The sequence below is a fragment of the Pteropus vampyrus genome, unplaced genomic scaffold, assembly GCF_000151845.1.
Source record: "Pteropus vampyrus isolate Shadow unplaced genomic scaffold, Pvam_2.0 Scaffold219, whole genome shotgun sequence".
In the NCBI taxonomy this organism is placed as follows: Eukaryota; Metazoa; Chordata; class Mammalia; order Chiroptera; family Pteropodidae; genus Pteropus; species Pteropus vampyrus.
Genome location: NW_011889000.1, coordinates 1,567,666 through 1,581,620, shown reverse-complemented (window position 1 = coordinate 1,581,620; position 13,955 = coordinate 1,567,666). Strand labels below are relative to the sequence as shown.

The following is a 13,955-nucleotide window of genomic DNA, read 5'->3' as shown; positions in this document are numbered from 1 at the left end:
CCCTGTTCGAGCCCGTGAGAGTCACGCCCCTCTCTGACCTGTCCTCGGCTTTCTAGCCTTTGGCCCCTCAGCGTTATCTCTCACAGGGTGCCTGTTCCGTGCCAGGCACCAGGCTGGGCCTCACCTCGGGTCATTGACTGAAAAGACCCTGTCAAAGCCCATAAAGATCTGCTGATCCCGCTGAGTTGGAAAGGGGGCAGGAGGAATCAGGCACCCTCTCTTCTGTTCACCCAGCGGTCACTCCTGACCCCAACTTGGGCACTAGGGGAAGGACGCATAAGATATGAGGCCTGCCCCAGCAGCAGAGCCAGGGTCCCGGAGGCAGACAGCGTCAGTGACATTGGTGTAGGAGACGAGCAGACGGCCAGGCAGGGGCTCCCCGTTGGGTCTGTCGCCCTCACTGCCCTTGGGAACCACACCTGGGACATGGTCTGCAGGCCCCTCCTCCTGCATTTGATGCCCTTGGGGGCCTGACCCTGACCCAGCCTGGGGCCTCCCTGTTAGGCACATGTTGGGTACACTGGGCAATAGACATTTGCGCCACCGACAAGGCCCGGTGGAGAGCATGACCCTGGCAGCCCCGCCAGTAGAAACACTCCGCATGTCATGACTAAACATGGAAAACCCCGGCAGCAGCGCCCGTAGGAGATTTATGCGGTGCCCTTTATCCCTGGCACATATTTATGGGGAAACGTCTGTAAACAGACCTCGTCGGCCGGCTGTGGTACATGCCGCAGTGGGGGCTGCAAGGCCAAGGGCCACCTCTGCTCGTGGGAAGGAGCGTGGGGGCAGGCAATCATGGCCCGCCGCAAAGGTCAGCCGTGTCCTCAGGTCGGGAGCCCTGGTGGAGCCTCCCCCGCCTGGGCGCCATGCCAGGCCCTGGGACGGAGCAGGAAGGCCTCAGAGCAGTCAGACGTGTCCCCAGAGCCCACACTGCCCACAAGGGCACCAGCAACCTCTTGCCAACCCTCCACCCGGCCCTTTTCACCACTGGGCGGTTCCTCTGCCAGGGCCTGGGGGTGTCAGGGTGGAAGGGTGACCCCAGTCCATAGCCTGATTAGACCAGCCTGATCGGAAGAGGCTGGCCTTCGGGGAGGGAGCTGCTTCTGCCATCTACACAGGAACTTAGAAATCACAGGGACCCGGGACCAGGCTCTGCCCTGTCATCTGGGTAACTTTGGGCAGATTACTCAGCCTCTCTATCTGCCCCGCCCTTGTAACTGGGGACACGATGGTGGTCGTGAAAGATAACACAGTCGCTGCATGTGCTGCCCTGGCACAGGAAGTGTTTGCTACGCCTGCTGGGTCATCGCAGAAGCAGGGTGGTTCTGGATTCAGGTTCTGGATCCTTGGGGGCAGTCTCGACTCTCAGGTATAGGGCCAGTGCCTTCAGGGGAGGCTACTTCACCCCCAAGTATGGCTCTAAGATGTGCACATGTGCCCCTCGCCCCCTGCCCCCACCCAGTGTCCTGTTTCAGGGAGGGTCTCTCTCCTCCTGGTGTTGGCGGGGGGGGGATCTGGAGTGCTAGGGACTCCCGGGGGGCTTGTGTGCTCTGTGGGCTGCCTGCCTCCTGGGAGGCTGTTAGCATCAGAGGGGCACCCTCTCTAGGGGGGCCCTCCACAGCATGAGCCTGGGGGCTGGGGAGCCAGGCTCCTCACCTATTCAGGGGTGCCTGAGGAGGACCCCCCGGTTGTATAGTCTCAACCTCTGGAGGACTCCCCTGTGCACGTGGTGGTTTTTTCCCTGCATGCTTGTTTCCCGTTTTGTTTGTAAGCCGGTGCAGGCACACTGGTTTGTTCCACAGTGGACTGTCCCCCGACCCGTTTTTAATCTAGCGAGCCAAAACTCAGACCCTGAAGCCACCCCACGGTGGCTGATGCTACGTTACAGGTGAGGAGAGTGGAGCTTAAATGGGGCAAGTCCCTGCCCGCATTTGTTCAGTGAGGCTGGAGCTGGGCCTCGAACCCACGTCTGGCTCTTAGCATCTCTTACTCTGAGCAGAAGGCGCAGGAGACGTTCTCTGCAGGAAAGATCCTCACACCTTTTCTGTCCCGTGCAGCCTGGGTCTTTACTTCCCCTCTGTCCAGCCGATCTTCCAGGCACGTTGGGGTGGCGGCACTCTGTGACGGTGATGTGAGGGGGGGCGGCACTCTGTGACGGTGATGTGACGGGTGGCAGCACTCTGTGACGGTGAAGTGAGGGGTGGCGGCACTCTGTGACAGTGATGTGACGGGTGGCGGCGCTCTGTGACAGTGATGTGACGGGTGGCGGCGCTCTGTGACAGTGATGTGACGGGTGGCAGCCAGCGCAGGCAGCCGGCTGCCCAGGCCCTGCTGTCCCCTCCGAGCAGCCCCAGGCATCTGGTGTCTCCTTCCTGGGGCCTGTGGGCGGGGCATTAGCTGTGGCCCAGGGCTGTTGGCTGGCTCGAGTGGACCCCTGGCAGACCCAGCTTTAGCCACAGCGGAGAGGTTTTCTCCAGCTGTCCCTGTGCCCTCAGACCTCAGTCTCCGACCAGACCCTCTCGTCAGGGACCGAGAGCAGCGTGCGCTCATTGCTCAGGCGTCGCTGAGGCCCAGCCAGCATGTCAGAGGGCAGAGCTGCACGCTGGGCAGACCAGACCCGGTCCCATTCCAGGCTCTGTCACTTTTCAGCAAGCCACTGAGCTGCTCTGGGCCTCGGTTTCCTCGTCTGTAAAAGGGGCACGATGGCAGTGCCCACCTCGGGTGGACTGTGAGGACACCAGGGGACTCACGTGAAGTGGTTAGAACAGGGCCTGGCCTGTCGTGAGAGCTCAACAGGAGGCAGCCCTCGTCATTATACAGGCTCCGACCCCAGGCCTCCCCGCTCCCGGTCCTGGTCTTCTGCTTCCTACCTCCCCATCCTGGGTCTTTGTGGAAGAGCCTCCGAGGGTGCCCTGAGGGTTGAGTAGTACGCATCTGGGGATCCCACTGCCTGGACTGCAGTGTGAACAGCGATGTTACGGGTGCAGAGCCAGCCCAGCCTACGTGGTGCGCCCGACGGTGAAGGATTGCCCACCCCCATCGCAGGTGTGAAGTGGCCCCTGGTGTTCTTCTCGAGTCCCACTCCACTCGTGCCTTCTTGAGACTCGTCTGGGGGTGTCCTCATGCCGCAGGGCCAGGGATGGGCCTTGGTGGCAGTGACAGGTGATGCACCGCTCTGTCTGAGGCTGGAGGCATGGTGGGCTGACAGTGGACTCGTCCCCTGTCTCCCCAGATGGCCATTGTGTTCAACCAGGAGGGCCTGAACGCCATCCAGCCGCCGTGCGTGGTCCAGAATTTCATCAACCACAATGCCGTCCTGTACAAGGTGTTCGTGGTCGGGGAATCCTACACGGTGGTCCAGCGGCCCTCGCTCAAGAACTTCTCCGCAGGCACATCAGGTAACCAGAGCTAGCGCCATCTCAGGCCGCCCCAAGCCCAGGGGCCTGACTGGGACGCAGCACTAACCCCTGCCCCCGCCGTGTTGTCTCTGGAGGGAGAAGCTATGACCTGAAGGTTGGCAGAATTGTGTATAGTACATAAAGAGGTGTCGGAGAATGAATGAAAATCCCATTCATTGTTAGGGGTTCCATCCACCTGAAACACCATCAGCTCTGGGAAGCCCCTGAAAGTTCTCTCTGCACCCATATCTCTTCCCGGGGCCCTGTGCAATGGGACTCGGGAGTAATACACCGGAATGGATGGTCGACCCTTCAAGGAAGCAAGGGAGGGAGGGCCCCTTGTGTTTTGAAAGCCAGAGCGCTGGCTGCCTCGTCACGTCTCCCTTTTCCGAATGGGGGAACATGGAGTTTTGCTGGTTGCTTCTGCAGCCTTGAGGTGACGAATGCATGATCCATTAAAAGTCAGCACGCAGGCCACAGGGCTTCCTAGCCGTGGGACCTTGGGCAGGCCAGAAGTGGGCATAATCACCCCTGGTGTGCCCCTCACAGCGGCGAGGGCCATGTCAATGAGTGTGTTTTGGATCAGTGGGTCATGGTCCTCAGTGTCCCTCCGACGTCACACGGTGATGGTGTTTGCATGATGCTGTTGTCAGTTGGGGCATCTGAGGGGTCCTCTTGGGAGGCTGGTGGCTCCGCAAACTAAGCTTTCTTCAGTCTCTCATCTGACACCTGATGACCAATTCAAAAACACACCGAGATGAGTATTTGCTGGTATGGGGGCTGCTCAAAAAAAAGAATGTCCTAGTAGTTCTAAAAGGCGTCTCTAAAGCAGGTTCCAAAAACCTTCGGAACAGTGGTGGCGTCTGTGGAATAAGCATGTCTCCCCAAGAGGCCCGTTGGAGGTGGTGGGTGTCCCCGGAGTGGTTCGCTCCGGCCCCCGTGCACTGAGCTGTGCAGGGGAAACCCTGTCACAGGATGGGACACCCAGGCCACGTCAGCTCCCTCTGAGCGGAGAGACGTGTCTTCCTAAAATCCCCCTGCTGGGACCGCCTGTCACCATCCGCTCCTCGCGGCTTCAGGCCACTGTCTTCTTCCCAATGGCAGCACTGAGAGCAGACACTGGACATGCGTGTCTGTCTTCCCGTCCCTTCCCAGAGAGGCTGTTGTCGGGGTTTGTGACATCCCCTCCTCACCCCGGTCCCAGCCCCCCGCCCACTGGGTCGACCTGGAGGTGAGGGGCACAGAACTTCTTTTGTACCTGACTATATACAGGCAAGAGACATTCTCATAAATTGTGGACCAGAAGAGGCTGTTGGTGTTTTTTTTAATCCTCTGTATTTTTTTTCTTATTTTTAAAAGAACATGTGCTTTAAATCTTTAGGAAATGTATTAGATTCAGAGTAGTTTTACCTTGTGTAGTCTCCTTTTTTCTACTTTTTTTTTTTTACAAAAAAAATTTACTTCATCTTTTAAAGGAATTTACCACAATTTCCTTCCTTTCTACACAAAAAGTATCGCTTTTTTCCTCCTCTTTCTCCCAGCTGCAAAGCGCTGGGCCAGTTTCTGGCCGGGCTGGGCTCTGTGTCGTGTGTTGTGTGTCCGAGGGTGAGGGTTCCGTGTCTTGTGAGTCTTTCTGGGGCCATTTCCAGGTCGCCAGTTTGCCATGAAATGCAGACCCGGGCCGGGCTGAGTGAGGATAAACACACTGAGCTGACGGAGAAATGTTTGTCGTGCTCGGGCAAGCTGAGTAACTTCCAGCATGTTTATTGTCCCTCCCCAAAGGTGCTTCAGGGCGTCATCCAGGGGGCTGGCGTGGGCTCTGTTCTTTTCACATGCATGTCCTCTTTTCGGATGAGAAGCTCGGCCTGACCGTAGCCCTTTATGCTGTACCTATTGAGCAGGGGGCTTTGGGCCTCCTTCCCTGCCCCCACCCCGGCCTTCTCGTCCCCGCTGCCCAGGGTGGCGGCCCCTGGCTTCCCCTGTGCTGCCGGCAGTTACGGTCTTCTTGAGTGGGATTCTTCTGGTCCTGGGGTGGAGAGCACACCGGCCTTCCTCCACGGCTGCTGTGTTCTTTGTGTTGTCACTCCTGAAGTCAGATGTGTCCCACAGCCAGGGGCATCTTGCAGCTGCCTCTGCTGGAACTGAAGTCACGTTCTCATGGAGGGGTTGACGTTGGCCTCTGACAGCCACGGGGAACACTTGTATTCTCTGCCTGTGGTTCACAGTCTTGGGGAGACCGCTCCCTTCTCTCCATCCATTGCCAGGGTCAAGCACGTTTCTCTGCTCCTCCTTGTGCAGTGGTGTTATTTCTTGTCTCCTTTACTCTGAAGACGCAGCTCCTTGATTATACTCTCCATCCTGGGCCTTTTTCTTGAGGGTGTATAAAAGAACGGTACCACTTACCACACAGAGCAGAGTCAGCAGGCTTTCCCCGCAAAAGGCCAGATGGTAAATATTTCCAGGTCCGTCAGTTATTTGATGCCACCGTTGTGGCATGAAAGCACTGTAGACGCTATAAATGAATGGGCAGGGCCGTGTTCCAATAAAACTTTATTTATAAACACAAGTGGCAGGCCAGATTTGGCCTGCAATCTGTAGTTTGCTGCTCTGTCATCTAGAGCTGCTGAGGTTTGATGCTCAGCCATATCGCTCTCACCCTCGTGAACATATATTTTAGTGGGAGAAACCGCACCCCAGGGAAAAAATGATAAAAGGATTGTGGCACAAGATGCATGGGTCCTCAGACATCGCTGGGTGAGAGGTCCCACTGCAGAGGTGATACGTGTGTGGGAATTGGACCTGGGCCACCATCTGCAGCACTGTGACCACACCCTACCCCAGAGAGAGACGTGAAGATTAAGCAAAGGAGACTGAAGATATTGTGGCCGTAGCTCATGGCTGCACCATTGAGTTACTGGGGGCTTCGAGGCTAATCTTGTCATTTACTCTTCTTATTTTGAACCTGTTTTTTTTCATCCGTAAATTTGGGCAAGAACACCAGTATTTCTCTCATTGCCCTCCCTCCCCTGCAGGGAGGTGGTGATGGCCCTTCACCTGGGCTTGGGCCTGATGTGTCTTGGGACTAGTCTGGGAACAGAGAGTGGACGGGGCCCTCCAAATCCAGGGTGATTCTGCAGTCAGAGAGCTAAGACCTGGCCAGGCCCATCTTCAGAGGGACTTCAGAGGGTTATCTTAGTGCTGCCCAAGGAGCTGGTGCCAAGGGTCACTCTGACTCCTCCTGAGCCATCGCGGCTTCCTGTGTCTCCTGGGTTAGCGGTTCCCAGCCATTCCCATTCCCTCCGGCCCCTGCTCAGGCTGCACATGGGGAAGGTCTGCACAGAGGGCGGCTCTGCTGGCCTGGCCAGAGCCCCAGGTTAGCGTCCGTCAGGAGGAGCAATGAGTCCCCTTTGAAATGGGCCACACTTTGGATTGATCTTGCCACGAGAAGCTGTTGGGTGACATGGTCTGTCCAGTTCAGCGGGCACCAGATGGGCCCTCTGAGTGCTCACTTCCTTCCCTGACTGGTGTAGCTAAGCACCCACGGTGTCTCCTCGTGGCTCCCGCAGGCTCTCCAGCCTCCCTGAACTCGTGTCTCCCTGCTGGGTGGCCCTTCCCTCAGGTCTGCTCTGCCTCCCTGGCCACTGCCCTTGGGCACCGGTGGGGTGGGCGGGTGGTGCCCTGAGCTCAGTGGGGCTGGGCCAGGCTGGTACTGGATGAGAAGGGGCAGTGCCTGCAAAAGGCCAGAATGCCCATCCCAGCAGCTTGAGCCCTGCTCCAGCCTCTGGCCCGGGGGGCTTGCCACCCCCCAGGCTCACTCTTCTTGGCTGCTGGCTCCCAGGAGTAGAGGTCTGTGGAGCTGCTCGGCACAAGTCCTGCAGGGTGTTTATTTTCCCCAGGCTCCTCCCCGGGACCGTCTCTCGCTCCCCCCGTCTGGACCGGCTCTGGTCGGAGCGGCGGGAGGACTTTCGGGCACTCCGGGGCAGCGAGGGGCCTGTGTGGCCCGCAGGCGGGAAGGACGCCAGGTACATCTCAGCGCCTGCCTGCTCGGCCTCCGCCCAGGCCACCTCCTCGTGCATGACCCTTGCGTCGCTGCATCCCGGAGCCGGTGGGGGTCGCAGGCAGCCAGGGCATTGCCCGCCTGGCCCGGTCCCCGGTGCAGGGTGGTGCCCAGCCAGGGCCCGTTCTGTCCTGTGCTCAGGGGCCCAGATCCCAGGGATGAGCAGAGTGTGTGGTGGGGCACGGGGGTCTCGTGGCTAGTGCCATGCTTGTGGGGTGTCGGGGTGGTGATAGGCAGCCTTTTCTGGCGTCCGGCCTGAGGCTCGTGGTTTCGCGATTCTTGCATTCACGTGTCCACACTTCCAAGTGCAGAAGAACGTGTTTCCTACCAGCTGACCGACCTTTTTTCCTCTCCAAGGGACGAGTAAAACATGCCGCCTGCTCATTGCTCCCATTATGCTTGGGTTCGGTCTGCCTCTCTGGATGCCCCCATGGGGTGCGGTAGAGGTGGGCACAGCTCTGGGAGTATGGCATAGGAGGAGGTGAGCACTTGAGGGGGCCGTGCCGGCTTCCAAAGCCAAACAGATCATTCTGTGTGCCTTCTCGAATGTCTCCTGTGGAGGCGCATGTTCTGATTTCCTAGTTTCCCCTAAATAGTTAGAAAATAGCAGAACCCTTATATCTCAGATACTCACGTGCCAAGTGGCAGCCTGGCCACTTCTCAAGCACTGCCCTGAAAAGCGGTCCTTGGGCAGACGCTGGGAGGGGCTGGGAAGGGCTGGGTTAAACAGAATTACGGGACCTCCTCACCCCAGGTTTTTGATATCTGGGGACACAGCATTTCCGGCTCACTTAGTCACACACTCCAGCCTCCTTTCTTATGCCGTGTCCGTGAGAAACACTAGACGCACTTTGGGCACGGAGCCTTCGGTGCTGGGGAAAACCAGGTCTGACACTGTGAGATGGTAGCACAGGTAGGTTCATTAAGTCAGTTGTCTTAACGTGAGGAGAATTGAAGCAAGAGTCCTGACTGGTCATATGTCTGTCCGAGGTGTGGTGTCTCCTTGTGGGGGAGGTGTCCGGCTTGCTGGGGCTCCAGGTGGCTGCTGCTGGACTCTGAGCCTAAGGCCACTGTGGCCGCCATGGGCCGTGGCCGGGGTGGTGCTGCCCCCTGGTGTCGGGCAGTGGAGTTGCCATCCGTTTGTGGAGCTTCTAACTGGCTTCTCCACGTTTGCTTTTTCAGACCGTGAGTCCATCTTCTTCAACAGCCACAACGTGTCCAAGCCAGAGTCGTCATCGGTCCTGACTGAGGTACGTCCCTCCCGCCATGGTGGCCCGGTGTGGGCCTGGCATTGGGCTGCTGTCGGCTGTCCGCTGTGAGGGCCGAGCTCTCCAACGGGGCAGGGTGGGAGGGAGGGACCTTGGCCCCAGTGCTAAGGGTCAGGGGAGGTTCCAAAGGCCCCTCGTCTTTGCTGGCTTCGGGCCTTCATGCCAGTGACCATCATGGCCACACCCGCTCACCACTTGGTTACTCCGGATGGGAGATTTTTCCAGCTCCTCCCCCAGCGTGAGGACGTCCCTCCAATCAGGAGGGATTCAATGACCTGCTTCTAGTGACATTAAAATAGAGGGGTTGGAGGCGACACCATCTTAGCTTTCCTTTCCTCTCTTGCCCCTGTGGGTCTCGTAAGGGTTTGTTAAGAGCCTGCCGTTACTTCCACGGGTGCTGGGGTGGTTTGCGCAGGCGGTGGGGTCAGGGCAGCTAGTCATTGGGCGTTCGCTGCTGTGTGTCAGGCTCCCTCCTGGATGCCCGATGTCCTATCTGAAAGTGACCTTCTTGGATAATCATTTGTCTGCCATTTGGCCTGTTTTTTTTTTTTTTTCCTGTAAAATGGGAGTCAGCCTAGGGACACTCTTGGAGCCTTTCCTCCCCCTGTGGGGCTGGCCTTCGCTTCCTCCCCTAGCTCATGAGTTGTTCAGGAACCCACCAGGACTGACAGAAATAGAAAAAGGAAATGCACTCAGCTGTCCCCTTCATTTAGGACATAAGCTCCTTCTGCGCACCCGCAGGCCAGCCTGGCACAGCCAGCTCCGTTCCAGACACGCCCCTTACCATCCTGCTGCCCACTGGAGGTCCCTCTTATTCCTAGGTCTGTCTCCCACCCCAGCTGGATGTTCCGAAGGTGGACCCAGCTCTCAGGCCCCAAACACCGGGACAGGGTACTGGTTAGGTTGGGGCGTGGACACCGACGAGACTGGGGTCAGACCCAACTCCACAGCGTTGCCTCCCTGGGCCTCGGGGTCTGCATCCCGCCCGCTGGGGGTTGCGGGACTCCAGGAGTTACTAGGACAAGTCCCAGCGTGCTGGCAGTGTCGGCTGTGACAGGCGATCACTCGAACATGGCTCACTTCTCCCTGGCCACCGGGAGAATGTTCTTGTCTCCTTTCTGTTTGCGCCTGTGGGCAGGGTTTCCGTGCCTTTGCCTTGTCCTAGGATGGCTGTTGGGTTCCAGACTGTCAAAGGGCTGAGATTCCTTAGCCAAACCGAGAAAGCGCTTTAACAGACAGCGTGCCACCAGACCTGGTCCTAGCGTGGCGACCAGAGCCCCCTCGCGGCCACGCCTGCCCTGCGAGCCTTAAATGTTAGCTTCCTGGGTCCTCAGCACGGCCCCACGATGGTGTGTCTGTGTCGCCCCACTTACTGGGGTGAGAAAACAAGACCTAGACAGGGGCCCTGTGGCTTAGAGCATGCAGCGGGCAGCACTGAGTCCCCCTGGGTCTCCCGGACTTGGGGAGGGACCTGGACCGCAGGACCAGTGGTCGAGCTGCCGTGTTAGTCTGAGCTTCTGACCACTCACTGGCAGGAGTGGCCCAGAGACGGCAGGTGCTATGTGACGAGTGCCTGTCACATCAGACTGGCATCGCCCCTTAGAACGTATTCCCCACAAGGAGCCGAGGCAGTGGGGTGCGAGCCTGAGGAGCCCCGCCCCGCCTGTTGTTCAGAGCTGGCTGGGCCGTTCACGGCGGAGCGCGGAGGCTGCTCAGGTGAGGGGCCCCTGCGTTGCAGGGCTTTGGAAGGTGGTCCCCACTGGTGTGCAGCTTCCGGAGCTGGGATTAGGGACGTTTGCCCTTGAGGCCCAGGGCTCTGCCCCCAGCCCTCGACCCAGCCTCACTCTTTTTAAAAAAATTGAGGTGAAACTCACACACCCTAGAGTTAGCCGCTTTAAAGCGGACGGTGCAGTAGCACCGAGCACAGCCGCCACGTCGTGCAGTCACCACATCTGTCTGGTTCTGCCTCGTTTTCGTTGCCCAGAAGGAAACCCCGCCCCCATCCAGCAGTCAGTCCCCCCAGAGTCCCCTTCCCTTCAGCCCCTGGTGACCAGTAATCTGCTTCTGTCTCTGTGGCGTTCTCTCTTCTGGAACTTTGATGTGAGCAGAAGTATATGATGTGTGACTCGTCGTACCTGGGTTTTTCACTTTGCCTGATGTTCTCAAGATTCATCCGCGCTGTAGCTTTGTGTGGCCGAATGACGTTCCGTGGTGTACACGGCAGCCTGTTTATCCGTTCCTCCGTCGATTGGTGTTTGGATCATTTTTGCCTTTTGGTGAATAACGCTCCTGGGGACTTTGGCCTACACGTGGCTATTTTCACTTCTTTTGGGGATATATACTTACGAGTGGAATTGCTGGGTCATGTGGTAATTCCCAGTTTAACTTTTTGACCCAGCTGTAATTTCGTGTCTGATGGGTCGGCTGCCCTTCTTCCCCGCCGGCCCCTGAGCCCAGCCCGTACGGCCCGCCAGGACTGCCGTGCGCCCTGTTCTGGCGGACGGCGGCAGCGCGGTGCTGTCCCCACCACGTCAGTGGCTTCATGGTCCTTCCCAGCGCTGTGGGATGGAAGCCTCATCGGCGCCATTTCGCAGATGAGCAAACTGAGGCACAGAGAGGCAAAGCACTTTTCTCTAAGACCTGAAAGCTAGGAAGTCACCGTCAGGATTCAAACCCGAGTTCCTCTGACTCCAGATCCTTCCCAGTGTACCCTTCTACTTACTTCCCTGCAGGCCCTGGCCAAGGGCCGCACTTGAGCCCACGAAGACGTGAGCACCTGTCCTAGGCCAGCTGTGACGCTGAAACAGGATGCACAGTGTGGGAGGGGATTCCAGGGCACCACACACGAGCCCCACGGAGGCGTCACTGGAGGCTGAACTCAGACCAGGAGTCTGGCAGGAGCAGCACGGAGGCCTCTTTGGGGAGTCACATTTGTGTGGGGTGCGAGTTAGTGTGGAAACACCGCAGTCCACCCTTTGCTGGGAAGGGGAGGTTGGTGAGCCCCACCCGGGAGCCCTGTGCTCCCCTGGGACTGGGCAGCACACGATGGCTGTTCCATGGAACCCCCCGCTTCACGGCCCGGAGGCTCCGGGGATGGTGGGCCAGTGCAGCGATGCTGACGACAGCCCCCCGCCCCCCGTCCCCACCTCCGCCCTGACTGCTCCGCGGGCTCCCAGCTCTCCTGCGGGTTCTGGCCCCTGTGCCTTTGTACCCACTGCACCCTCAGCAGGGGACTCTCCTCCTCCTCCTCTGTCCCGCCTCCGAGGCCCGGCTCGTGCTCCCTGCCCCGCAGTCTTCCTGGTCCACGACACCCCATCTCCTTCCTCCCTGCCAAGATGGTTGAGCTTTAGAAGCTAACAAACCTGCTACGAATCCCGCCCTGAACTTTTGTGCTGTGTGGCCCTGGACCAGCCCCTGACCCTCTCTGAGCATCTGCGTCCCTGTGTGCAATGCAATGACATCCACCTCGCGGGTGGTCATGAGGACTCGAGAGGTATTGGGCACTGTCCACCACGGGCCTGCCCAGGCGGCAGGACTTGAGGCGTGGCCGGCCACGGTGGCTCTGTGCTGCCTGGGGGTGAGGCCCAGCCTTGGGGCACTTCGCTGGGGGTCTCTGTGGTGTGGCTTTTGCACCTCCCCACCCATGGCCTGAGTCCCGTGTGCGCATCGTGTGTCGGCAGCTGGACAAGATTGAGGGCGTGTTCGAGCGGCCAAGCGACGAGGTCATCCGGGGGCTGTCCCAGGCCCTGCGGCAGGCGCTGGGCGTGTCCCTCTTCGGCATCGACATCATCATCAACAACCAGACGGGGCAGCACGCCGTCATCGACATCAATGCCTTCCCAGGTGAGCCGTGGGGACCGGCGTCCTGGGTGGGTGACAGGCAGGTTTCATCCCTCGCTTTTCGTGGGGCCTGGTATAGATACAGCCCCACTAAGCCTGAGCCCCACCTGCGAATGGTGTTACAGGGTGTTGGGGGAGCGAAGGAGTCCGTGCACCCCGCCAGGGAGTGTGCACAGTAGGCCCGCTCCACACACGCGTCCTTCCACCTGCCTCGCCCGACCCTGTGCCATCAGCATTGGCCCTCATTAGCCAAATCTCAGCCGACCCCTGGGCCCTCGTAGATTTAAAGAGCTGAAAGGATGCTGGAGGGCATAGAGCCCCACAGGTTACATGTTGGGTACCGAGGCCCTCAGAGAAAATACCCAGGCCACACTGCAGGCTGGTGGCAGGGCTGTCCTCCTTCCCACCCGGAGCAACAGTGCTCCCTGGGGCTGGGCGCCTGCCTCCTGTCGTCTCCTGGAGCCCTGAGCTGGCAGAAGCACATGCTGGGCCCTTATGGCCTGCTAGCATGACCCGGCTCTGCCGAGTGCCCCTCAGATCTCGCCTCAGCGAGGGGCTCAGTGGGAGACACCACCCTGTGGGAGGTGCTCGGCGGGTGTTTGCAGGGTGTGAGGAAGCCCTCACGCACAGGGGCATTTGTGCCGCATGAGGCCGTGGGCCGGATGCTGGACGCGTGTGTCACGTGTCCGGTCCCCCACCCCCCTCCCCGTACGCCTCGGACAGCATGCAAGTCAGGCCCAGCCAGCAGCACAGCTCGCAGCCAAGGAAGTCGGGTCTCAGAGAAGCCGCTGGCTCCTTCAGTCATTCAGTTGACATTTATCAAGGGCCCAGGGACCGGGATGCAGCATGAGCACAGCTTTCGGGGCCTTGCCCTCAAGAGGGAGAATGGGGGTGCTTGGGGATCCTGCACGAGGCGGCGACATCCGAGCCAAGCAGCAAGGAGGGAGGGAGCCTGTCCGTGTGTCCCCCATCCCCGCCCCCATGAGGGCGTCCTGGGCATTCAGAGGAGGGACAGTCACTGTGAGCCCGCAGGGATGGCGGCTTCTCCCAGGGAGGCCCAGAGGGGCCAGGCATGGATGGGGCCCGAAGCCTCTTGGAGTGTGGGGCCGAGCCTGGCGGGTGCTGGTGAGGGAAGGCCCGAGAGCAAGGCGTGACACTCGGGGCCCCCGAGGAGGCGGTGTCCGCCTCGCAGAGACAGAGGAGATGGTGTTTGCGTAGCCTGGTCCCGAGCTGGTCTTCACAGTGCTAGTTCATCTCTCAGCCGTGTCTCCAGGTGGACGTGGAGCTGCGGGGACCGCGAGCAGATCTGAGGGGCCTTCCCCGGCCTCCCGTCCGCCCCAGGCCTGCAAGCCACACCAGGAAGCGCACCCGCCAGCCCTCCTCTGGGAC

The 13,955-nt window shown here is 59.5% G+C and overlaps 1 protein-coding gene across 1 annotated transcript in view; it reads left to right on the top strand.

Moving 5' to 3' along the window:
* Positions 1-13,955, top strand: part of ITPK1 (inositol-tetrakisphosphate 1-kinase) — an 85,597-nt gene that overhangs the window by 67,496 nt on the left and 4,146 nt on the right. The window contains exons 5-8 of the mRNA XM_023538366.1: positions 2,499-2,584; positions 3,212-3,401; positions 8,641-8,708; positions 12,407-12,569. Of these exons, the coding sequence (XP_023394134.1) occupies positions 2,499-2,584; positions 3,212-3,401; positions 8,641-8,708; positions 12,407-12,569 (507 nt within the window). The remainder of the gene's footprint in view (positions 1-2,498; positions 2,585-3,211; positions 3,402-8,640; positions 8,709-12,406; positions 12,570-13,955) is intronic.